General features: G+C 37.4%; 1 protein-coding gene across 1 annotated transcript; it reads right to left on the bottom strand.

The window, feature by feature from the left end:
- Positions 1-209: 209 nt before the first annotated feature.
- On the bottom strand, positions 210-27,337 carry cdv3 (carnitine deficiency-associated gene expressed in ventricle 3). The gene is made up of 5 exons (XM_039753460.1): positions 26,924-27,337; positions 10,696-10,772; positions 4,064-4,203; positions 2,898-3,057; positions 210-2,138 (listed from the first exon to the last, which is right to left on the bottom strand). Exons 1-5 carry the CDS (start codon positions 27,113-27,115, stop codon positions 2,009-2,011), a joined length of 699 nt encoding a protein of 232 aa, XP_039609394.1. The 5' UTR covers positions 27,116-27,337; the 3' UTR covers positions 210-2,008.
- Between the last annotated feature and the right edge of the window lie 38 nt (positions 27,338-27,375).

The raw sequence follows: 27,375 nt of genomic DNA, 5'->3' as shown, positions 1-27,375 counted from the left end.
TTTAAACGACTACTAACATTCTCAGAAAGGCTTCATTCAATTCAGGGTCACAGAGGACTGAAGTCTAGCCTGGCAACACTGGTTGGACAACAGGAAAAACTGCCCAGGACACGGCACATATCCATCCAAGATCATTAATAGACGGCGTAACACTCGCATCTCCCACACAAATATACAGAAAGGCAAACATAAAATAAAGAGTTCGGGCATTCCAGACATATTGCAAATTTATTTATTTCTTCAGTCATACAGCTGTTCTGACACTGCCATAGCACATACCCCGGTAAAATCTGAAGAATGATCAGTTGTGTTACTCGACAAATGGAACCCATCCTAGAATGTGTACCTCTGGGCATCATTTCATGCTTTAATCTCCAAATTCCAACTGCAGGTACAAAAGAAAATGGCAATTCACAGGTGACAGCAGTATAAAGCCTTATCCAATACTTACTACTGGACTGAAAGTTTTAAAAGAGAGGCAATGTTAACACTAACGCCACCTCCAAACAAAATATTCATATAAACAACTTAACAGTGTAGCGTCACTTCCATGATTTCCCTCGCCTTCACTTACTTGTGTGTTGGCCACAAAGCACAGAGAATAAGAGGAACAGTTTTTTTGTGGTGTGTGTGTTTTGGGGGTGAAGGTGGGCAAAGAGAGCACTTTGCAGAGATTTAGCTTGCTATGAAAACATTTAAAGTTCTGAAAACTAAAGCCCCTTTCCCTCCCACTCCACTGACCAATACCCTGTTATACCTTCCAACTGTGTAAGCTCCATTCAATCAGAAATGGCGTCTCAATCACAATAAGTGGGGGATTTAAACATGTTTTAAAATCCGTTATATCATCAGTTTAGTCTTACAGCTCACACATTAACTAACTAAAAAGAAAGTAAGAGTGAGGATGTGCTCGGCGTCTGGTACTGTCTGAGACTCTACTATGGAAGCATGTCACATAAGCCAGCTATGAGCGGGATCGAGCACAAGTCCGTGTGCGGATGTTTGGAGGGTCCTTACTACTAATCTCACGATAATCAGGTGGCGCTCACAAGGATGCAGTGATTCAGCTTTCACTTTCACAGTTTGAAATTAAACAAAGGAAGCAAACAGGATAAACAAGTGGCATTAATCCTCCTCTCCTTGTTACTTTTTACTCTTATCCAGAACTAGAATTATGATTATGCAACACATGGCTCCAATAGGCACTTGTGATGTTCAACATGGAACGAAGCCTGGGGACAGGATTATCAAAGTGGGTGAAAAAGTAACATTTACGTTCAAGTAAGCAAACTACAGCTCTGCAGTACTTTATACAAAGAAAGGATGCAAATTTCTGCTACTATGAAAAAAAAATCGAAGTGGTTTAGCTCCAAGCAGTCAGATGCAGCCTAAAAAAACAAAAAAAAAACAAAACAAAAAAAAAAACTAAGAAGGACAAAGCGGATAACTTTTAAGGCCACTTGAATTTTTTTCCCCGTAAATAGATGATAATCTGCAATGGCGGAGTTTTTCTCAACTCTTCCCACAGCATGAACATCTTTAAGCTTTGAGCAGCACATCCAAACCTTCTGTATAAAGCAATTCCAACCTCAAGGTTACAACCAAGACGTGGTCAGAGTCATATCCAATAGTGCACAATGTACACCTGAGGTAGTTGCCCACTTAGAAGGCTCCGCAAATGCTTCTATTTGCAAAAATATTTTTAACTGAATGATTTGAAATTCTACAAAAAGTAGTCTGTAAAACTCTTGATACAAGTTGGCTTGGTGTTTGAGTGGCAAGTTTAAAACACATTGCTGACCACCTCTTTTACTGAATAATAATAAAAAAATGCTTTTCAAGCACTAAAAGTCATCACTGTCATGATGGCCCTTATGGTTGTTCCGAGTCTTTGCCAGCCGAGTCTTTTCACTTTTGGCCCATTCAGCAAAGACACATGCAATCCATAGCTGTAGTTGTTACCACCCGTGACCAGATGGGTGCCAGCATCACAGAACAGGTCAGCACACTATTTGTCACCAAGAATAGCATACTGGTTGTCAAGCTGTAGCTGATGAGGAGCACCTTTGCCAACACCTTCCTCCCTAGGTCTGGTTTTGTGTTTGACAACCTCAAACGTCTTCTCCATTTCCCGATCCCTGAAAGGTAAAGAAATAAAAAAGACAAAGACACATTAAACCACTTTCATCTCGTTACCGTCTCAATGAAAACAAACAATGAAAGTGTTGCAGCCCAATATATTCCATGATAAAATGTCTTCCTTGATGACCGATTGATTATACATCAGTAGTGGATTATATTAGATATAGAGGGTATTCCAGTATGAAATGTTTGTTACCAGTTTTGGTGTCTACTGGTATACCAGAGAAAGCTGCCTTCTTCTCAGCTGCAGGCTGCAACTCGTCTTTAATATTCTCACTGTTCTATAAAGTCAACAAGACCTGACATTTGTATAAATTAGACGTTCATTGTAAACAAAACCCTCATGTGAATCAAACAGAATCACCACCACTACTGTAAGTCATCAAATCCCCCACAAGCTAAACTCCTTGTAAAATAAATGTAGTTGTGTAAAATATTTAATGGGTTCTCTGGAGAGATTCTAATGGGTGAACAATGCTCCTTGGGAGATTAAAGTTGGAAAAGACAGTCCTAAGTGTATTTTCTCCTTTGTCATTTTGCCACAAAAGTAGTGTCAGGACTTGTAAGCTGCTTAAAAAGACAAAACTTTTAAAATTCATGTAAATGCAATTCATGTTTGTGAGGAAAACTGTCCCTTTCCAGATTTGATGTTTGTATGTTCAGAAATGTGGATAAATGCAAGAGATATACAACTAAGAAAAAACATCAGTGCCATCTCTTTGGTGCAGAACACTGAATTTTCCTTTATTACATACTTTTTGGTTTCTACGTGCTTCGCGGTGGCTTGCAAAGATGGGAACTGAGTATCACTGAAGATCTCAGGTGGTCCTTGTGTCGGTCCACGTTTTGTAGGGCCAAGTCTTGCTCCAGGTGGTCTATAAACACCTGAAGGCTTTGCCTCTGGTACTTCCACTTCTGCAAAATTAAAATAGTCAATGAGAAAACAAATTTAAACTTTCAAACAGTTTATATGCAACATAGAATAGAATATGCAATCCCATCTATACAGGGACACACACTAGGATATGTTGTTACAAGTTCTACAGAGGACTGGTTTCATGCCAGTAGGCATTTGCTTTTCCTTCACAGAACACACTGAAGTCTAATCTATTTAAGGTGGGCAGTGCAGTCTGCCAAAGTTGCATCTTAACTCTCACTGTCTTTTCTGTTCATGATTTTTGGCTCTCAGACAAGTATGATCTAATTAAGCACCTAAAAACGTCAGAGTGTCCATTTCTCCTTGAAACTGGTCTTCATTTTGACAAGAGGGGAAAATATTTCACAAGTGGATAAATATAACAAGTATTGCAAACTACAGTATTTTAAAGTAAAAGCACACAGAACCATTAGACTGATCAATGGTTTGCTTCAGCAGCAGTATTATGGGAGGTTAAAATAGGGAACCAGATCGTCACCTGAGAAGGAAGGGTCTACTGACCACAACTGAGATTGTGGGTACAAGCGTCCAAAATAAGATTTCTTGAAATGGTTGTTAAGCTTGGGAATGACAGCAGCCAACTAAGGTTATTTGTGTACTCTGTGAGGATACCTCCAGAATGACACTTATGGTAGATGTAAAGTAAACTTAATGATATGGGAAATGTCTAGAACAGACTATGACAAACTTTAAATAATTTTTCTCTTTTCACTAGATGTGGAAATTACAAGAAATGGGGCTTCAGATACTGATGGGGATATGCAGTTTGGTCAGTCTGTCAATACAAGAACCTTCACCAGGACAAACGTCTGGAAAATGCATTGAACAGCCTCATCTTGTTTTGACGCAAGACTCGTATTTCAGGTCAAAATGATGAGGTCAAAAATCCACACTGAGAAAGGTTTAATAAAGGCAATATTTTTAGGACTTAATATAAGCATATTACTTTATTCATAGCATATCCCATAAACTGAAAAAACTTACCAACAGGTACAGATACAGTGGGTGGTGGAGCAGATTTATTCCAAGGACCGGATGTTTTGTCTCCTCCACTAACCATTACCATTTCACCATCTTCGCCAATTTCCTCTTTTTTGTCATACTCCTCTTCTTCCTTTTCATCGCTAACATAAAAAAAAAAAAAAAAAAAAAAGACTGATTAGCTATTTCAGTTAAAATAGCTGTGGGCAGCGGGCATCAAATAAAATTACTATGCATAATTCCACAAAAGATTCTGAGCTTACTTTCAAATTACAGCAATTCAAAATTGGCATATTTAATTTTAAGCATATTTTGGCATATTCTGCTGAACACTGGAAGATCACTTGGACCACATCTGGAATGTCATGACAGAAAGGCTACGCAACTCATTTACAGTTTATGCATATGCTGGGTGGTTAATGTCTAAATGTTATAAGAAGTGCAGCATGTGCTCTCCCGTTTGCTATTAGGATGCCTCTCTTTTTCTGCTCCTGTCCTCTCTCTGTGCTGGAAGAATTACCAGAGAATGTGAAAGGGGCAAATAATGTGCACAGGTGCTTGCACTCACTGAGTATGCCCGAAACATCTATACCCAAAGTCATCAGGATATGCCCTTGCTCTCCATAATAGTGAATTATATTAGCATGTACAGAAAATGGATGGACAAATGTTAAATTCTTTAAGCAACGATATCAAATTGTACACTTATTGCACTTACGCTCCTTTCCAGATTGCAAATGAAGCAGCAGCAGTGCAGAGGTACTGCAACAAGGTTTGCTTGGTTTGGCTGCCAATTTTGTGCATTTGTTTTGTTTTAGGTGTCTCATATTCTGTTAAATACTGTTCCTTAGTGTTGACTGGCATAATTCGGCAAAACATTTTTTTTGTACTGAATATGCTGTGTTTGCTGGTGTCCTTGTTTGTGGAATATTTTCCTGGAAATCTGTCTTTCAGCTGGCTTAGACAAATTTTTTTTCCCCCAGGTGCCTTGTGAAGGCTAGCATGGCATCACAGAGCTGTACATGAGCTGCTTACAGTAATGGCAAGCATACCTGGTGCAATTTTCAGAAATCATGGGAAGCAACTACAGTGGAACCTCGGTTCACGAATGTCCCAGTTCACGACCAAAAAGCTCGCCAAACTTTTGCCTCGGTTCACAACCACACACTCGATATATGAACAAGCCAGTTTCCCTTGCCTGCCTGAACTGAGCGAGAGAGAGAGAGAGAGAGAGAGAGAGAGCAAGAGCGAGCGAGCACGTGCCTGCTGGGGAGGAGGAGGAGGAGATTGCTGCACGTGTTTGCCTATTTGCAGGCTGTACGTGCTAGTGCACCATCTCCCAGCACAGGCAGCCTGAGAGAGAAAGAAAGAGAGAGAAGCGGCGAGCGCTGCTGCAAGAGCTCTCTGTTCATTGTTCTCCTTCCATTGGCTTCTAAGCAAGTGAATAGTGGTGAGAAGAAAATTGAAATCGAAGTAAAGAAAGAAATTACAAGAGGTGGAAAAACTGTTTACCAGTTTACTCTTTTACCAATCGGAGAACCCTCGTGCTTTCAAGCAGCACAATGTAAACAAAGCCAGACTGCCAGTAATGTGGGGCGCAAACACGAAGGATTGGGTCACAAGGAGTTTGTTTTTGGAATGGCTGCATGAGGCTTTTACTCCCACCAGCTAAACAGCTAAAAGCACCAGAAACCCAAGATATCACAAGAGAGAAAACACCTGAAGGAAAACACTTCATGCCAGAACTCGACTCATGCAAAGTTAGTTTTCTTGGTGGTTTGTACTGTACCGTACAGTAGTTTTTGTATTACGGCTTTTTCAAAAGTTAGTTTTTCACATCATGCTGTGATTTGTTGCAGTGTTACTTTTCTTTTTTTTTCAAATGTTCGTTTTTTTCCCTGTGCTTAAAACTCATTAAAAAAATTGTTTACATGGAGGACTTCATCGTGTGATTTGTTGCAATGTTACTTTTTTGGTTGCTTGCGAGTTGGTTTTTGCATGCACTTCGGATTTGTTTTAATGTTTGTTTTTTTCTGCTGTGCTTAAAACTCATTTTAAAAAAAATGCTGCGCGAGCACGTGCTACAGAGAGATTAGAGAGGCGAGCGAGCAAGTGCAGAGAGCGAGAGGGCAGCTGACAGGGAAGGGATGGGGGGGGTGTGTGTGTGTGTGTGTGTGTGTGTGTACTCGCGCTACAGAGAGAGAGAGAGAGCGCGCGTGAGCCAGGCTACTCCTGTAGCTGAGGGAGGGAGGGGCTTTGTTGGTGTGTGTGCTACAGAGAGAGAGGGAGAGAGCCAGCTCGTGTAGCTGAGCAGGGAGCCTGGGTGTTTTGTGTTATTCAATGTTTTTACATTAGTTTACTATTACACTGTGCATTCTATGGTGTAATTAACTATACTTGTGCTTAATCTTTACATATTTTTACATACAGTTTGTACAGTCTAGAACGGATTAATTGTATTTACATACAATCCTATGGGGGAAACTGCTTCGGTTCACGACCAACTCTGGAAGTTCTGGAACGAATTATGGTCGTGAACCGAGGTTCCACTGTACTCATATTGCATGAGAGAAAAAAAAGAAAAAAAAAACGGCAGTCATATATGCTCAAACTATGTGAGTGCATTTGGTATGGCTGACATGGGTGCTAAGACCCATGGGTGTACATGCCCCAATGGACAGTTTTACTCATTAAAAAAAAAAAAGGGCCACAGGCTTCTAAAAATGTTCTGAATATACAAAGAAAAGAAAAAGGCATAACTGGACACACTTGCACCGCTGCCCCGGGAAAACAACTAACCCCCGGGTTACCACACGATTAGAAAACTGCTGGAGCAAAGCAGTTCAATGTCGAAAATCTATCGAGCAACGTGACCAACGCTCGTCCTTTTATTTGACCCCTCACCACAAGTCTCAGCTCAGCATTAAACTACAAGCCATGTCACAAAATAAAGAAGAGGCAAAAGAATAACATATCTATTTTACATATAAAAAAACCAAAACAAGTACATAGCAATCGAAACCACCCCTCCCGGTTTAGGAGCGCGATGTCCATGAATAGGAGAAACTAGTTTGTCCAAATTGGTTTACTGTCCTTACTGTTTTTGGCAAAGAGAAATCCTACCGGAATACGCTGGCCGTTGAGCCGATAACAACAAAGTTCAATTATACCAGTCCAAGTAATCGTCAGCGACACCAAAGAAAAGAGTCCGTCTTCAGAGACGCATCTCCCTTGTGTCGCCGAGTCTTAAAAAAAAACTTTTTCCAGCAGATATTTTACTTGGCGCTACCTCGTCTCTTCTCTTTGCTCCACCACAAGATGTCTCTCTCTCTCTCTCCCCTTTTCCATTTTTTAAGCCTTTACCACCAAATGCCCTGAGACCGTGTTATGACCTTCCCCTTAAAAGGTGTACTTACAGTGTCCACTTTCCCTGCAATGCACCCTAAGGAGTAGCAAACTTCACAGGGAATAATAGGACATGTGGCATCAACTACAATATGGTCTATTTTACAGAGAGAACTGGAGCTTTGGAAACTACAGGTAAAATTCTGTTACAACGAATATCTTTACAACAAAATTTTCATTACAACGAAGTATTTTTATGGTCCTGACAGTTTCCCCATATGACACGTGTCTATAGAAATCTCGTTACTACGAAGTATATTCAGCAGACACTTTCATTACAACGAAGTGCACAAAACACCTTGAAATGCATGAATCATCCACAGAGCAGTAAGTTCTGTGGCTGCAGCTCAGATGTGCACAACAATCCCCAAACAGAAAGTCATTTTTTTTTCTTTCTTCGAACTTTCCTTGTACTGTTTTTTTTGCCTTTTTTGTTTCCTGCGGTTTTCAGGGATACCTTTTGCTTATTGCTTGTCGACATTTGAAAAACATCCATTAGAATTTAACTCATTGTCACATAGAAATGGGAGACATGAAAAAACAGTAACGGTTCATATTAGAAAGAGAAAAAAAAAACTTTACATTTTTGCAGCTATCGATTGCGGCAAAAAGAAAAAAAGACGTTGCCAGTGAATTCGGAATTTCGCCATCGACTGTCAACTTTCTTGAAAGACCGAGAATAAAAAAGAAGAAAAATCTCGGATTGCAAACGTATGTGAACTGCTGCATTTGAAGACATTGAAAAAGCAGTTTATGTGGTTCAGTGATGCTCATTCAAGAAACATTCCTAATAATGCAGCACTCATTCAAGAAAATGTGAGGTTGTAAACTCTCTTGGGACCTCCCTCAATTAGACAGCACGCCAAAGAACGTCCTCAAGTGTGATCTCCGCGTCTGCACAGGGCAACAGCAGGCTCAGAGCTATGCTGCGTCTCTCCGCCAAAGTAAACAGAAAAGATCTCATTGGGTGATGCAAGGTTAGGAGCACGTAAATGTTTCAAGCTGAATAAAGCTGGTTTTGCTAAAGTACTGAGACTAAACCTCGTGTTTTGGGGTGTAAGACAGGGTCTTATAGCGCGACCCGATCTTTTATGATGTGCTTCTGGGGCGCTTCACTGAAGCACTGTGAGCCTGCTGTTACCCTGCCCCAGAAACGGACAAACAATCTTCCACAGACGCTGCAATCGCGCTTCAGAACGCACTTCAGCATGTCGTTCCCGTTGGGTGGGGAGCAGGGGTAATTTCCAAAAGTGTTCAGAAACCTAACAATATAAAGAAGAAGAAATGGATGATTTGGCTTCTGATTGATAACTGTGCTGCACACAACATGCTTCCATATTTAGATAATGTTTGCGTTGAATTACTCCCACCCAATTGCACAGAAGTGTTTCAGCCATTGGATCTGGGCATCATTCGCAACCTAAAAGTGTATTATGGCAAGGAAAAGCTGAGAAAAATTCTCATCAGCATAACTTGTAGGTAGGAGGAGATTAAAATTAACACGAAAGAAGCTACTGAAATGATTGCAAATGCCTGGACGCAAGATAAGGAAAGCACTACAGTAACAAATACAGAATCTCGTTACAACGAAATATTTTTTTAGGTCCCTGGGAGTTTGTTGTAATGGAATTTTACCTGTATGTAATTTACCATTTGGTGTGTTTAGCTTGGATTGTTCCAGTAAAGTTTTCAGATGATTTTGTCACTGGCCATTTAGTTCTGTGTGTTGCTATATGATAATTAGATTTTTGAAATGAAAAATGTGAAAATGACCACAACAACAGTATTAACCAATATACCACAATTGAAGCACAATGAAATTTTATAGTGAGATCAGAAAAATCAGCTTGCTGCCTATGTGGCCATCACTGGACTGGAAGCACACAAAGGGGATAAAAAAAACAAAAAAACAAAACAGTGTTTTAGCTGCCGAGATGTGCTGAAACCACCCCATGCCCTCCTTCCACTGAAGTTTTTGACAGTGCTGAGCAATATTTTTCCCCATCTCTTACTGCACTCGTTTCACCAAGGGGGAATCTTGCTACTCCACTCACAGTCATTTCAACCTCTCAAATCTGCTGTATGTGGGTCATCACCAACTTAAAAAACTAAACATAGGTTCTCAAGTCACAAAGGTTTAGAAACACTGCCGGATTGCCTTTTGCATACATTTAAAAAATAAAAAAAACAAAGAATTGCTATTTGAGGCATACATAAACCAAATACAATGAGAATAGCACATGTACTGTCACCAGACACATAATACCAATCCCTGTGCCCTGGCATTAGAGCGCCACATGGCTAGTTATGCATGTAAATTAGCTATGATTCCCAAAACAACCTTAAAGACGCTCTCCTCCTGCCCTCAACAGAAAAAACAGGACACTGAAAAAATAAAAAAAAGTGATTACTATTTACAAGGTGTACCCTTCTTGCTTATAAAGAATGTGCAAAGCACCTGCACAGACACATGGGAACAAGAAAAAACCTTTCCATTGCACCCAGAGCCGTGACTTCAAACAATGGAACAAGCCAGTCACATACAGTCAACTCTGTGGCATGGCCAATGTGCTCCCCAAGACTGGAACACTATGAGTTTATTAGTCTATATGTTATTTACTTAATGCTAGTTTGTAGTATTCATTCCATTTGCATCTTTTGTTGTTTGAGACACAGCGGACAGTGGTTAGCACTGCTGCCTTACAGCTCAGATTACATATTTGGACAAAGTAATCATTCCAGTATAGTTTACTTTGCCCTAGCCCTCGGGACAACAAAAGACCATTGCATCATCGTTATCCACTCAAAACTAGTTCTCGTCCTCCTTCCCCATTGACTTTAATGCATTTTGCTGATTTTTTAACGCAGTCTGCAAATATTTTTGTGATTTTGCCAAACTCACAGCCAACATGAACTCCACAATATTTACTCAACACTACTTTTTATCTTCTATAGTTTTTCTAAGGATTTTCTATTACTTTATATGCAGTACAGTATGGTTCAAGAAAAGGAGTAAAATGACTGATTCTTTTTAATGGACATCACAGATGCAACAGGACCATGAAGAGGCTTGCAGTATGCTTCCAATTTTGCATAGGCACTTTTTTTTAACTGTTCTTCAGGCTCACTATAGTTTATAAAGGAAATATTGAAAGAAGAAGTTGAAATTGTAAACCCAGTGTGGTGCAAATTACTGATGCACATTTAAGCAAAACAAAAAAAAAAGTTACCTTAATAGGAGCGCTTGCACCCTTAGACCAGTATAGTCCACCTCCTTCTGTTCAAATTCCTTCCATTCTTCATCTTCCTGTATAGGTAACCAAAAATTGTTAATTGTTAATCTGAGGTAAAATAAGTAATGATCAAATGACTATAAAGTTGTTGGTAATAAGCACAATAAACTAGTCTTGCATCTCACAGAATTAAGCCAAGAAATGCATCTATAAAAGAATACAGGTCACCATGGAAAATAACTGATCAACACGAACTCCTACAGGAGTTAACTAATGTACCCAACACCATAAAATAAAAACTAATTTTCCTAAAAGCCGCAAGTCTAACATTCGGGTCTCTCAGTGAACCATCTGCTTCAGTTCATCTCCAATGATGACTTAGACAGTCTCAATACGCCAGCTTCACTATATATAGCACATTAATGTAACATGGATAAAAGCTTGACAGATAGTGATGGCAAAATCATAAAAAAATAGTATACTGCTTGTCCATCCAAGCCTGAAGTGTATAATCTACTTATTCAAGTTAAGAGAAAAACAAACTGAAGAATTTCCCACAATGCTCAAAGAAAAAGACATCCAGGGCCAAATGGTGGGTGCTTAAACACAAAGGAAGAGTTAATATTTGTCTTCATAGAATCTGGAAAGAACAAACATAGTCTGTCAATTTCCTTTGATCATCATATTAATAACAACAATATAAAAAAATCTCTAGCACAATTAACCAATATGTGAACAGTTACACTTTAAAAAAAAAAATATCAGGAGTGTGCTCCCCTTGACTTCTACTGAGATAGGGGAAAAGGTCATCAGAACCTCTTCTAGTTGCGCAATCTTTCTCAAATATATCTTTGTTTCTCATGAACATAACTAATTGATAATATTGATACACAATTCTATTTATATTCAAACTTTATATTAAAATAATATTTACGAACTTAGGGAGATCAAAAATGAGGTGATTTTTTTCATGATTACATATGCATTATCTAGATTACATGCAAAGTAAAAAGAGTTAGTCACCAAAAAACAGAAAAAGTGTTAGTATTATATATTCGCTGCAATAAACTGCTACAAGTAGAACTGCATTTAGCTACACTTAATTATGATAAATGGCAGAAAAATAAATAAATAAATGTATTACCGGGAAAACGACAGGGACGTTGTGCAGCTCATTGTTCCCATTACATCTTTATATTTATGACATGTTTAATGTTCACGTTATTGTTAAACTGATTATGTATAAATTAAAATAAAACAAATAATAGTTATTGAAAGCGTATGCGTTATACTGAATACAGTTTTTAAAATTGTTATTTCCATGACACAAAAAATTTGGATAGTAGTTTAAATAAAATACTACTTCAATTGAGTAATTTGTTTCAAATTTCATATATATCAGTACAAAAGTTGAATAATCTGTAATATCTATAGTTTACTTTTAAATTTGTGAAAGTATTAAGTTAAAGTACCACTTCTGGTTGCCAGAAGTGGTCCAAAAGTTGATAGGATTCCTTATTGTTGACACAAAGCAGATGAACAAAATCTTACTGACCTATTGAGTTATCTTGTTTACACATAGACATAATTTCAAAAATGGTATTCTCAGACTCAAGAAGGCCTAAGACATCAAGATTCATCAAAATTTCGAGACTGAATTTTTTTCATGATTCCTATATGAGAAAATAATGGAATTTTTAGATATAAATTAAATATATATTACAAGAAAGAAGACTATAAAGGATTTAATTTATATTTTTCAACTTTAAACTCTATTCTCTAGGGTTGTCAAATGAACAAAAAATTTAACTCAGCTATTTCATACAATATTAAAAGTGAATGAGGTACACCATATTATAACTACGTGCAAGTTACGATATGAATTCCATAATCATTTTTTAAATGAATACAAAGTAAACTATGTTTCAGCCTAAAAACCTATACAAAGACCAAAAAGACCTTTGTGTGTTGCTCATGGAGATTCATTTTTTCCAGCATGCAACCTTTCACTAACTCAACTGTTTATAGAAACCATCAGCAATTAAGTGAAAAACCTAGGCAGAATTGTAGTGTCAGACTGCTACACAACACTAAATTTAAACATCTGTTGAATTCAACGGAAAAGTCAACTTAAGTTAAATACCGCACAGCATATTAAAGCTGTTACCTTGAAATTCTTTCTAACGGTCTTGATTTAACACTGTGTTTGCTACACTGTTTACTAGTTGCTCCTACAGTGATTTGAACAGGTTTGTACTAAGGGTGTAGTTAAAATACATCTGTTGATTAATTTGTATGTGTAACCGATATGATTTTATTCAGTAAGAACTATTAGCTAATTATGCACATGCTAAATGAATGCAGATAGATAGATAGATAGATAGATAGATAGATAGATAGATAGATAGATAGATAGATAGATAGATAGATAGATAGATAGATAGATAGATAGATAGATAGATAGATAGATAGATAGATAGAAACCCTCAGTTTCTCACAAGGTCATCCACTGGAACACCTGGTCTAACTGCTGAGTTGGTGTCACTGCTTGTTGAAGTAGACATTGTTGGGCAAATTTGGTCCTGGAGGGCTGAGGTGGCTTTAGGTTTTCATTACAACCCGAATGCTTAAATGCTAATTCTTCCCAATAACAGTTCTTATTTAATTTCATGGCTTGCTAGTGTTTCCATTCTGCAATGTCAGCTAATTCTTACATTGTAGATTTTTTCCTTTTTAAGGATGTTATCCAAATGATCTGAAGTTGACAATTATCATTCAAATATTTTATTAAACTATATATAATTCAGTATGAATACACCACAAGTATAAATGTAAACAAGCTTGATGGAGAATTGTTGGGTCTTTTTCCACCTGCACCTTAATGTTAATAACGGGTAAATAAAAACAGTGACTGCGGCTGTTTAAGACTAAAAGAAGCAATTAAAGTTGGGGAACTTAACAAGCCAGTGATTTTCAAACTGGGGGTCATGGCTCCAACAAAGGTGACACTACTTAAAAAATGTAAATTGCTTAGTTTCAACAAAAAAAAACAGCCAACAGCTGTGAGGACAGGCAAGGAAACAAAACAGACCAGGTAAAAGTGGGACTTGAAAGGGCCACTAGATACATAGCTGCCAAACCCGAGGCTCCACGTTGAGCTGCGCTTCAGTCCCATCACACAGTCTCATGCTGCTCCTGTTGCAAGGCTCCTCTACGGTCTTTCCCACCCCCATTTATCTCCTGTGTCCACAGACTATAAGGAAACAAATACTTCCTGTCTCCAAACCTCTTTTAGTCAAACCATGCCAAGATAAAGACTGCTCAGGAACACAGATGTCACGATACCAGAATTTTTGTATTCAACACCAATGCCAGTGAAATTTTACAATACTCAATAACTTAATACCACGGGCAAAAACACAAATCCCATTCCAATATTTTTTTTTTTTTCATTATTCAAGCAAACAGTAATAAAATATACAAATCCTGGTATATCTATCAAAAAGTTACCCAACTATCAATAAATTAACAAGTATCAAAATACAAACTAAAGCTTGAATTATAATTTGTGGCAGAAATGTGAACTCAACCAAACACTTGTAACAACAATTTAGGTTTATGATCTTGGGGGATTTTAGAATAGGAATTATAAAGAATGACACAATCACAAACTAGATAGATAAGATAGATAGATACTTTATTAATCCCATGGGGAAATTCACATAAACTAGATTTATGTTAGTATGTGCACATTCTAAATTTATTCTCTGACATTTTCTGTGCAGTAACTGAAAAATGCTGCTTAAAGTCCATACTAAATATAAAGATCCAAACATTATTATATATGTACTGCTAAATTAGTGAATTCCATGATAACTCGGGATATTTCCATCTAAATAAACTCTTTAAACCTGTTTTTGTAATAACATCTGTTTTTTCAGTGAACTACCCTGTTAAGGTTGTAACATTTGCTATTGCAAGATTTGATATTTGCAACATTATCTGGTTTAATAGATGAATCAAATTACTTCAAATCTCAGAAACTAAACATACATTAATTTTCCAAATCTGTCCCAACTTTAAAGCTTCTTATATGAAATCAAACTTAGCATTACTGTAATCCCTTATTTCAGGACTCCTGTTAACCCGAGTAGTCACATTTTGCTACTGCTCATCCCTGTGTTCAAATCCAGAATTAGAAAGTTACTTGCTCGGTCATCACCTGTACAATCAGGCAGCACTACATTCTTCAATGTACCATTCAAACAAATGCAACATGTGCTTTTACTTATGGACTATACATGAGAATTAGTTTGCCTTCAACAGCCAAATGAATGACACAAATTCAGTGTTTTCAGATTCATATTTAGCAATGAAGTACAGTATGTGTTTTTTCTTGTCCTGCTAACTGCGTGTTCAGGCAATTATAAGTCTGTGTTAAAACAGAACATGTCACATTAAGGAGGGGGTGTCCTTGAAAGCACTGAAACACTTCATTTTATTTTGGTATTAACTAGTGATGCACAGATATGGAAATTCTGGGCGATACCGATAATCAATGTTTTTGTCCATCTCTGCCAATACTGAAAACCAATGGCTGATTTTTTTTTTTTTAACTTCAGGTTTGAATGTTTTAGTTATGTTAAAAATGTATTTTGCATTATCAAAGAAACAACAGTAAGCATATGAAACAGAGATTAACTTTTTTTTTTTTTATTAACTAACTGACTTTTACACTCCTCTTTGATATAGATATAAGCAGCCAATACTTTCTGTGTGGGGAAAAAGAGCAAGATATGGCTGGTCTCTATAGAAAGAGACTCTAGGTCACGTACAAAAATCTGTTTAACATACACATCCTGGGTAACTTAAGCACATCAAGACACCATGCCATTACAGAACATGGCATTGGGTATATTAAGAAAAAAATTAATGCACATACTTTGTACCACAATCAGACATATATTACTGTAAGTAAAACTAAAATAAAAGGTACAATGAGGCCAGTAACCTTGGTCTTAAGTTGGCTTCTTTAAAAGCACAAATGGTAGGTTTTTCTTAACAAAAAGAAGCATTTCTGCTTTTTCCCCAGCACGTCTGTTTTTCTTTTCATTTACTATATTTGACACAGCTGAATAAAGGCATTCATTGACTACACTGGTACAAGGTGCCGATAGATACTTGATCACCGCCTCGGCCAAGGTTGGGAAACAGGCGGAATTGCTTTTCCAGTATTGTAGGGATCAGTTATTTCTGGAGATAGGGGGCTCGCTGAGATAGTTATTCAGCTGAAAAAAGAAAAAAAAAAAAGAAAAGAAAAACGGTTTACCTAGGTTATAATAAAAAATAATAAAATTATTATTAGGTTGACCTGATATGTGGTAAAGAAAAACAGGACAACCGCCTGTACCAACCACCACCCATTAATAACTTGTGACATTGAAAGCTTGATGATTTTAGTCATATAAAGGGCATTCTGTGTGATGCGGATGGACTTTTAAGAGATGCCTCACAAGCTGTTTCACAATGAAACACTTTGTAACACAGGTGTGCCTTGAAAAATTGAAAGACTGCTGTATATTTTAGGGTGATTTGTTTTAAGGTAATGCTTACATTAAAACTGGAGTAGATCTTGCCTTAAAATCTTTTACAGTTTAAACACAGGAGAAATCTTTTACAAAGTACAAAATTTGAAGCTGCATTCTAGCATGCAGGTAAACCTGTTCCTTCTCTTTGTTAAGTACCCACTGAATTAAATTACTCCAACATTTTTCCCCACAGCGACTCAACTGTCTAAAATGGAAAACCCACAAACTGCGCTGCTGGAATAAGTTTTGTAGGTAATCTGGAAAATAAAAGTGTAAAAACATGACGAAAAAGGCAAGGTGATGACATTAACGCGTTCCTTTTCTTCTCAGCTGTTTGCAGAGTAGTTTGCCACGCACTTTTAAGTTATGCTGCAAGTTTCTGGCAAATGCACGATGATACCAATTTGATATGAGGAAGCTGTAGTGTATGGCTTGTGTTTCTTTTTTTCTTTTTAAATTAAATCCGTAATAAAGTTGTTTCTTTTTTTATAAATCGGGACGTCTGGTCATCCTAATTAGTATGATTGTTGTTAATTTTATGATTGTTATTTTAACTCAGCCACAGTTGAATGTGATTTTGCAGCCGCATACGAATTTTCTTCAAGAATTTCTTCACACATCTCCAGCAACATCTCTCTGAGTGAAAATCTTTTTCTCTTGTGTTCGCCGTTGCTCTCTGTATCTCATTCACCTGCTGACATCCCAACCAATCGTTTCTCAAGTGCTTTCTGCATTTGTTTTTTGGTACAGTATCTTGGTCACAAAATCGACCTTTGTACCGTGGATCAAGGACAGTAGATAGATAGTATATAGGGTCCTATGATTTCCACAATGCGGAAAACATGGACGGAATCACAGAATTAATGCATAAAAATGGATTTCAGATTTAAAAAAGGAAATGTGCGGAATTTAGAGACTGAAGGGGTGACTGTTGCAAAACTTCTCAATAAATTAAACCATTGAATAATCTGTTGATCTATCATTTAGATTCTTTTTTCTAGTTTGTTGTTTTTCAAGCAAATGCAATTCTTTGTATAAAATCAATCATGCCTCTATCTGTTTGTGCGAATTGGCTAGCTGCACAAGACAGAAATGTTGTAGAATCAGATACCCTAACTACATCGAAAAAACTAAGAAACACGAGCTTAGCTGCAAAATTGAGTGCACATCAATATCCCGGCGACTTTTACGAATCTGGACAACTTTTCTGCAAATTTTGCAGCCATACCATAGACTGGACTTGAAAAGATACTTGCAATGACCATGTCAAATCTAAAACCCATCTCAAGAACAAGGAGAAATTAAGATCAAAAAGTGTTCCCTTTCAGGTAACAATAGAGGAAACAACAACATCATCACATGCAAAACGCCAGTTTGTGGAGGATTTTGTGGTCATGCGTGTCAAACATACCTCTCGAAAAAAATGGAAGATGCACCCTTACTTTATGAAGCATTGTAAACAAGGTGTGGTGTGCTGCTAGAAAATGAGAGCAACCTTTGTCAAACTCATTTGCCCCGTGTCATATGGACGCCGTTCTTCGAAAGATTTGTGGCAGTAAAATTTATGCTGTAGCTAATAAAAGCACAAATAGGTGATATATAGTTCTCAGCATAGTGACAGGTGAGTAAACATTTGGCTGTATAGTAATTATTTTATGTAGACAGTACTAATTGTAGGTGAAATTATATTTAACTGGTATTAACAGTCTTTCCCATAGAAAAATGTTATTAGTGATCGGCACTGGTTGTTAACGGGTTCCCTTTCAAAAAATTAGCAATGATGTTTCTGGATTTAATAAATGTTTTGACTCTCAGTTATGAGGTACGCAAGGTCCACATTTGATTCTTCCATTATAAACTTGGCACCTACAAACCTGGGCAGAAGAGCAGGCTTCTCCTCAGATACAACAAGCACTTAAAAGTGGGTCTTTTTTTTTCTATTTAATTCCCAGATTTAACGTCTGGCAGCACTATAAATACTTTAGTGAGGCAGCATCACTAGTGATGTGGGTAAAGTCTGCCTTCTTCAAAATGCCTGCCTGGAACCCCCGAGGCAGGAAACACCAGGTGGAATAAGATGGTTTGAATCAGTAGGGTACCTCGAACATATTCGCCAAGAACACATCAGCTCAGGCTGTAACAAATATCCTAGACCCCGAAAGTGAAGTTAACCTTAATCTCAGAAGAATGCATCAAACTAGTAACAGCGTTACAATTCTTGAGGGCACTCAATATCCTACTGCAGTCTCAGCAAACAGCAACATGGAGGATCTGGGCCCCTACCTGATGAATGGAACTGCAAAATAAGGTTCGGTTGCGCTAGTGTGCTGCTTCATTAAAAGGAAAGTAAAGTGCCATTTAATTAGTGCTTCGTTTGTTGTAGCTACTGCTGCTTACAGTAAAAAAAAAATCAGAATCAAGGAAAAATAAAACAATGAAAACCAAAAATCTAAAAAAAAAATAAAAAATAAAACTGAATTTGTGAAAAAATAAAATGGATTCCATAGGGCCCTAAATATAGTGGCTCAGAGAATGCACCACTGAAGCGTTTTGTGACAGCCTCGAAAAGTGTGATTTTCGCAATCTGAACTCCGGAATCTGTCTTGCCACACTGGCTAAACAGACTTTTAAGCACTTCAACAGACAGAATCACATCCGCAATTATAAATGAATGCAAGCTTATGTCTTTAGTAAGTTGTTCGAATGGTTTAAGTAGAAAAATCATGTTTTCCACAAGTCCCTACTGATGCACCGTGGGAGAGGTAGGAAGCTCGTATTCAGCATCATATGCAGTAAGAGTGAGCTTCTGATAAACCAGAGTCTTTGGAATATAATATGTGCTGTTCCAATGAGTCGGCACGTCCTACTGAAGCAATCTTGTTGTATTTCTCTCAGCAGCGAAACAGCAAGCTGTGAGTGCTTAAAATGAGTAACTATTCGCCTCCCAATGGCAAGAGAGTCAGAGATGCTTCTTTGGCTCAATAAACCTTACCATACAGCAAGCTGCAAAGTGTGAGCCATGCAGCTTAAAACTTTTAATGCCACTTTCTTCCATAGCATTTGCCATATTGAGAGCACTGTCACGAAGCACAACGTGCACGTTACTTTTTGAAACGTTCCACTTCGTTAACATGAAATTGAAAGCTTGCAAAATGAGAACCGGAGAACTCCTCAGCATGCAACACCACTTTTTCTGACTCAAAATTTTCATCAATCCAGTGTGCTGTTAGACTCAACTTGCTCATGTTGTAGTAGCCGTCCTCATCTAGGGAAAAAGATTGATCATCGAGTACGATCATTTCCATTATTTTAGTAGTTATGCTACTAGTAGCTCTGGCTCTGTCTTGGGGAAATGTCTTCACATTCTGAAGAGTTTGTTGTACGAGGCTACCGCTAGTAAGCCTGGTAGCGTCAGATTTAACTTTTGTTTTGGTAGCATTAGTTGCTAAATTCCATGTATAATTCGTTATGGTAATTCTTCAGATGGGTAATTAAATTTGTGGAATTGAAAGATTTAATTGTAAAGTCTCCTCACATTGTCTCATTTTTTCAGGTAGAGCAATTCTGTTGTGTTCCTTTTTCATAGAAAAATATGACCGCACGGCTTACATTCTGCTTTACTAACGATATCTGCCCAATGAATAAACAATGTGCATAGTGCTCCTGTCAGCAAAACATGTGAGCGCAAGGGGCTGTGGTTACATGCATGTTTTTCAGCAGCTTAATACCTGCCTCACCGAACAATGAAAGCAACATTTAATTATTTAAAGAACTGACAATGTTGGCAAGCCCAAATTATATCGGTCCGTTATATTGGTTTAAATGTATACATCTGTCCCATTTTGAGGTCACCATTTTTAATGGACATCGACAATAACAATACAGTTTCCGATATATCGTGCATCTCTAGTATTAACAAATGGAGCTGCTCATGTCTTCATCGATTTAGACAAGCCAATTAGCCACTTTGAATCTCTGCCTTGATGTTTACTTATTGCAAATGTTGTGGGCACTACACACATCTGCCAGTCCTGTATGCATAACTGTTGATAAGTATATGGTCCCCATCAGCGACCATGAATTGTACAAACCGGTTAGAAAATGGACAGATGCTTGGACTGACAGACATCTGTAGAAGTGCTCATTACAATAACAGAATGAATGCAAAGCCTCCATTCATATGTATATCTTTTCATCTCCTGTTACAAATGCAAGATAACACAAGTTAAATGATTACACCTCATAAAAAGAAAGTCAAGCAGAGAAAATGATACAGAAAGCAAGTTTTTTTTTTTTTTTAATGTCATGTAAACCCTTATTCTCATTACAGGAATTGGGTTATTGGCATGAGAAACTTGTTAAACAGAGGTAGATTTCTCTGTAGACCTTGCATATCTACTGCAGTCTTTCAGCCTGCAAAATTTGCATCACACACTCAAGCGCCCGCAAAATAAATTTCCAGAGGCAAATGTTTGATCAATTACTGTATATTATTTCTTCTCCTGGCTGCAATAATCTGTCTCAATATTTTAGAAATGGTTATACTTATGTTGAGTTGAATGTACAGTGGTAAACTCAGCTGCACAATCTTGAAAGCAGTAGAATAAAATGTTAAAAGTAACAGGCATTACATAGTATGTATGTTACTTTTTAAGAGGCACACATACCAGATCCTTCACAAGGTTTATTTGAACAGCCAAGAAGAAAAGAGCTGTGTGCATTCTGGTAACAGAAATCTATAAATAAAGGGTCAATTAAACTAAACATATTTGTTAAAGAGCAAGATAGTTCAATATCAAGGGTGTCATATGCTTATTTTCAAATTCAGTGGCTGATGAGGATGTTTAACGATATTTTTTTTAAAAGCATTTTAATGACACTGGAACATTTTGACCAAGGAGAACTCCAGAACATTATTTTGGATTTTTAAGAAACTACGCTTCTGCCTTAACCGGATTAATGACTTCAGTCTGGTTGTGTATGTATGAAAACACACTCGGTGACTGACAGACACAGATGCTGGCAAAGGTTTGAATGGAGCACTCAAAAACATGTAGGGAAGATATAAAATTTAATGTAAAAAAATTTAAATTAAGGAAACATGAACCTTCACAGGAATTCAACCAGCAATTTCATTACCATGGAACTTTTACTAGTCCCTGGCTGTTGAACTGTATTATATATGTTTTGCTGCTGTAAACAAGTGTGAAAACAGCATGTAAATGATATGCATACACCTCATAGCTGAAAAATTTAAGATGGCCCTAAGAATTATGATGATGGTAATGCACGTCTGCATATTTTCAGCATTTTTAAATATGAAACATTATTTGAATTTCTTGTATACAATCACTCTTTAATCATAAGGGTTAATTTTAAAACAACTCACTTAGTCAAATTTAGACAACACAGTAATTTGTTTTAGGTACCATGGTTAAGTATGGTGCATTACATCTTGGAGCTATCAACATATCATGCTCCCATGCTTCTATTCTCTTGCCACAGCTCCTTTGAGGATCATGACAAAAGTACTGAAGTGGAAAATTAACAGCCTCCTCAGGAGATGGTCATCAGTCTCCATTCCTACGGCTTGTACAGCGGTGGGAACAAAATCAGTAATGGAAGATTATAAGGATATATAAGAACACTGTGTAACAATGCTGTAAAGACAGTAAAGATTCCACAGTTTACCAGTCAGACAAATGCAGGAAAGTGAATAAAGGTAGGCTTCATCTGGGTGGAAGTACCAGGTCAAGCTGGAGCATCATGAACCCTAGGGTAAGGGTCATAGGGAGATTCTGATGGTAGAAGATGAAGACAAGCAGACTAGAGCTGCAACCATGAAACATGGCAGATGGATTTGCAAATACATAATTTGAAGGCATTACAAATGTAAATCATAAAAATATTACATACGTAAAAAATGTTACTTGAGATGTTTCTTTAAGGCACTGCTATTCAGAAAATAAATTTTGGAAAAAAGTGTCCAATAGCTAAGTCTATGTATGAGTCACTTTACCTGCATGCTCTTCCCATTCAAACTCCGTATGAAACACACAAATTAAACTGGTTCTTGTGGTCTTCTCATCTGTAAATTTGGCACAAATTTAACCGGTCTCTTAGCGGCCTAGTTTCATAATTATTTTAACGAGGGGAAACAAATTCAATTTCACTCAAATTGCTGGCACATTACTAACATTAGTTTAAGAAGCCAGAGTCCAGGTAGCCCCTCAGTTCCATTACATAAACCTACAAACACAAAATAACTGCTCATGAAGAGAAAAGTCACCTTAACTACTTAAGCTATGCCACAATTTAACAATTCACAGTGAACCCTCAGACTGGGCATCTGTGTGAAGGATAAAAAAAATACCTGTAGTGACAATGTTTTTATTTTGGTAATGGTTGGTCAATATTTACCTGTTAAAAAATGCCTACTTGTATATAATTAAGAAATTCAGGCACGAGCAAAACATATACAGTAGGCTCTTTTCAAAACAGCACATTGTGTATAATGCTTTAAAAAGCCACAGAAGTATAACAGAACTAGCAGAATGTGTTTGTTTTTATTAATAAATGTTAAGTTCAAAAATAAACACCTATGTAAATACTACAGCAACAGTGTTAAGCCATGTCCTTAAACATTCTTGTAGTGCACTGGGGAACCTTAGAGGAATAAAGGTTAAAAACCCCAGATCTATACTGTAAAGTCTAGTTCATTCCAAAAATCATCTTTGTTTACTCAAAAATCTTGGAAAAATATGTCTTCTCTCATTTTAATAAACAGCACAGTTCCATAAAACAACTATTTCTGCCATTGAAATCAGCACTAAAATTTTAATTGATAACCTGTTAGGTTTGTTTCAACTAGGCACATGTGCATTACAAGTTTCTAATGCCACAAGGCACATTTTTAATTACACATGAGAATTGCAGGCTGACAAAATCCACCTTAAGCAAAACAGGCTGCATGCCTACAAAGGCTGCTTCTGATTACTACGAGACAGGCCCATTTGACTACCATTATATTCGGATATGGATATGTATTATTCAGACATTAAAAAAAAAAAAACCCTTTGGGACACGTTGTTTGCTGTGGGGGATAATGGCTCTTCAGCAAGTTTTTACAGGTCTAATTTAATCACACTAATCCAAATCTATTTTATGTCCATGACAATATATAGAAGGTTACTGCATCAACAAGAGAAGTAGTGCTCAGAAAAGTTCTTTTCAGTTCCAGTCTAATTAATTGGCTGTACACAGCGTAATAATAGAAAATGTGGGGAAAACAAATATTTTTACAAATGGAAGGCCACCAGCCCACCACCTTAAAGTTTAGCCATCATATGGTACATATATTGAAAATGTTATCAAAAGACAGACAAAGATATGCTTAACCTGCTGCTTGTCTGGCGAGTGAAAGAATTTGAATGGCCTCTCCAGAGAATAAAGTGTCATGTTTGTGGACTTCCCTTTCAAATATTTTAGTTCCTTTCACAGAAAACCAAATGTGAATTAACTTCCACACTTGCAGTTTAGAGGGATGTCCTTGAAGGGGGCTTAGAGTAACCGAGTCCTAGGTTGCGGAATATATATTCACTTTCTGCATGGGTGCTTTTTCATAAATTCATCTGACTAATGTTGCCTACTTACAGTGTTTGTGTCAGTTTCACAGTTATTTCATTATACCCTACTATTATGTTTTCTTAGTCTTTCTTGTCAAAAGAAGACAGTTTTATCTATGAAGTGAATAAACAGTTTAATTCATGCTTAGTAATATAAACAATACATAATGTATCTTCACACATTTTCAGTTGCACATGCAGAATTAGTCAAAAGTGTTAACATCCAAGAACTCATACAAAGGATTCAAGGCTTACTGGGGGGAGGTAATAGATGAGAGCCACCTAGAGTCCCAAGAATTCTGCACTACATCCATCCATCATCCAACCTGCAGTCTATTTCAGTAAGGACTCATAGAGACATTTCAAAAATCCAGCAGCTCAAGATTTTATTAAAGTGAGCACAAATAAACAGCAAAAGCAGTAACCATATTAGGGATGCATTCAATTCTACTTTTTAGAAATGAATCTGATTACTCTGTCCACAGACTGAAAATTAATCCAATTTGAGGTATTTCTGTGAAATTATCATGGCTGATTAGGGATGTAGCCCTTTCAATATTTTATACATCAGCAGAGTCACAAATTAAAAAAACATACTTAACTGCTGGTTAATAAGGACTAATAAAATCTGCCTTGCGTTTCTAAATGCAGTGCATGAAGCCGGTTTTCAGATTTAATATTGAGAATTCATACTCCTGCCTAGTGCATACGATATGAATCACACAAAAAAAAAAAAAATTAAGAATACCTATGTGAAGAAAAAAACGGGAGGGAGAGTGCGTCTGGGAATAAATAGCCCCAAAAAACTACTCAAGATTATCACATAGATACCAGTTGGTACATTTGACTGGTAAGTTGCTTATCGTTCTCAAAACTAAATGTTTTGGAGATTATTCATTATAAAAAAAATGGGGATAACATCAAACCTTCTTTCAACAATTAGTTGTTTACTTCATGTTTACTCATCTTGCCTGAGCAGAATCACAAAGTTTGGGTCATTTTAGCACACATACAATTTCAGTGCTAAAAATGAACATTACTGTACATACACGTACATATATACATACATACATATAACCCTTAATACAAGGATAATCGTCTGTGTATCTGTTTGCCCATCCAGTGTGTATGTCTGATATTTCAACAGATGGTGCCTCACAAACATGTGCAGTAATAAAATGAATTGCATTTGTCTTTCCAACAGATGTATCACAAACATTTGTAATAATGCATTCATTTTATTACTACACATTTGTAAAGCACCAACTGTTGGTCAAATTATGTGTATTATAAGCATTACAAAATAAATTCAAATAGATGGTGCACTCCAAACGTTGTTAAAGCAGAGTCCTAAGTTGATTACTTATCCCATTGAGGGGTGAGACAGCTAGTACATATATAGATACAAAAAGATTGTCAGCAACCCTCTTTGCTTTTTTTTTAAGCTTCTATGGATATTTTTAACCTTATACAAAATGCATTATACCTGATTCCAATTATTAAGTTCAAGTCTATAACAAGGGATGGTGTGTGCATTGAATTCACAAGAGAAACAAAATATAATCCTGACAGAAGAGCACTGGTGTGGCACAGACAATACACATTAGTATTAATGAGGCATGTATACAACATAGCAACATGGCAAGTGAGATTAACTGATCTCACAGAATGAAGTGTTGGTTGTCAATATCTTTGTAAGTGAAAACACTGACCTGGTGTTAACTACTCCCAACCCTGAGGTGGTAGGTGGTACAGCGTCACTGCTACAGGCTGATCAGATTGGTCTTTGGGAGCATACACAGTGAGCAGCTGATTAAATCAAAGAATAGGTACACGATGTATAAACCAAAGTGTACAGTACATAATTAAAATATTACACCCTTATGGGAATCTAGTTATTGCAGCACCACTACAATGCATGCAAACTGCAAGAGGAGTGGGGATAAACGCAATATGGAACGGGTCAGAACAGGTATTGGTTAACTTAAAATAGACCGTACTTTGACAATCCTTTCCAACCTCAGAATTGTCAACAAGCCGCCTTTGCAGGGATTATGTGCAGAGCTTTACAAAATTACTAATTACCCCTAGCCCATACCATTACTTAAACTGTATTATAATAAGAAATCTAACGTTTATTTTTTCAGAAAAAAGGGAGCTCCCAATGACAAAAACACAGATGACAACAAATGTGCCATTGGCCTTCCGCGTTCCCAACATGCTCATATAACTGCTTTGTCAGCAATGTCAAGACAAAACACAAGGGGGTCAACTCCATGAGCAAATCCGAGCAGTGCAAAAAAAAAAAAGAACATTCCTGTCTGCAAGCTAAATAAAGGTTTATGTCGACAGAATGGAGCAGAAAACGGATAAAAATTCCGATCGCAGAAAAATGCAAACAAAATCTTACTGAATTTAACAAATAAATAAAATGTCTATTTTTTCCCCAAAAAGGCACTTTCGCTGACCACCATAATCCGCCCTCAACGGGCATTTACTTTATGTATGAATGGGACACAAACAGTAAAAACTGATTATAGTTCACATGAACTTGACAATGTCCGGGAAGGATTAGAGCCCACCGACACCTACCAGCGGGGATCCATAATCCGTAACGAGTGACCACGTCTGTGCGGAAGAATGAATGGGCGCTTGTAGTTTCCAGAACAATCAAATGACCAAATTGAACACCTAGACACGCACTTTGCTACCGACTTTTGAGAAATACGAAAGGTTCAAAGGAGCTGTCAGCTGCAGTATTCAATAATTTAATGAAATGCCCCGCTACTGTCAGTGGAGCGGCCGGCGTGCCGTGTTAACACGTGAAAATCAGCCACAGCGCCGCCTGATAGGAGAAAACACCTACGACCTCCGGGATATTACGTTTGCAAATGTAAAAAACAATAATAATGGGCTGTCAGCAAGTTTTAGGAAGACACTAGCTAAATTATTACTAGCAAAAACACTTCTACCCTTTAAAATAAGAAAAAAGACCACTACGGTCATCGCCACCTTTTCCAGCTGGGTGTCCTGGCTGTCGTTTTTCGTGGACTTCTCCTTCTCCTTTTTTCCTTTCTTTAAGACAGTTGGTCCGGGTACTATTGCTTGCTCTTTGCCTTTCGTTTTTTCTTTCTTTTTCTTTTTGTCTCTTTTGGCGAAGAAGTCGTCCAGACTCTTATCTGCACCACTGGTAGTGTCCGCCATTTTTACCCTTACAGAAAAAAAATAATTTTATTGCTATTAAGTGGAAAAAAAAAGCGATAGCCCTAAAAATACACAACGAAGCTACAGACTAGCACCTATAATTTTAAATACTCAAGGTCTGCGAGATTACTAGTTGCATCTAAAAGCTAGAGCAACGACTTAATCCCAGACACTCTCTCAAACCGTCTACAACCGCTGACTAACATGCTGGAAAAGGCCAAACGGATGCGCACAGCACCCTGCTAGGAACCGAGCGGAGC

Source organism: Polypterus senegalus, chromosome 5 (genome assembly GCF_016835505.1).
Source record: "Polypterus senegalus isolate Bchr_013 chromosome 5, ASM1683550v1, whole genome shotgun sequence".
In the NCBI taxonomy this organism is placed as follows: Eukaryota; Metazoa; Chordata; class Cladistia; order Polypteriformes; family Polypteridae; genus Polypterus; species Polypterus senegalus.
This window is presented reverse-complemented; position numbering and strand designations above follow the sequence as displayed.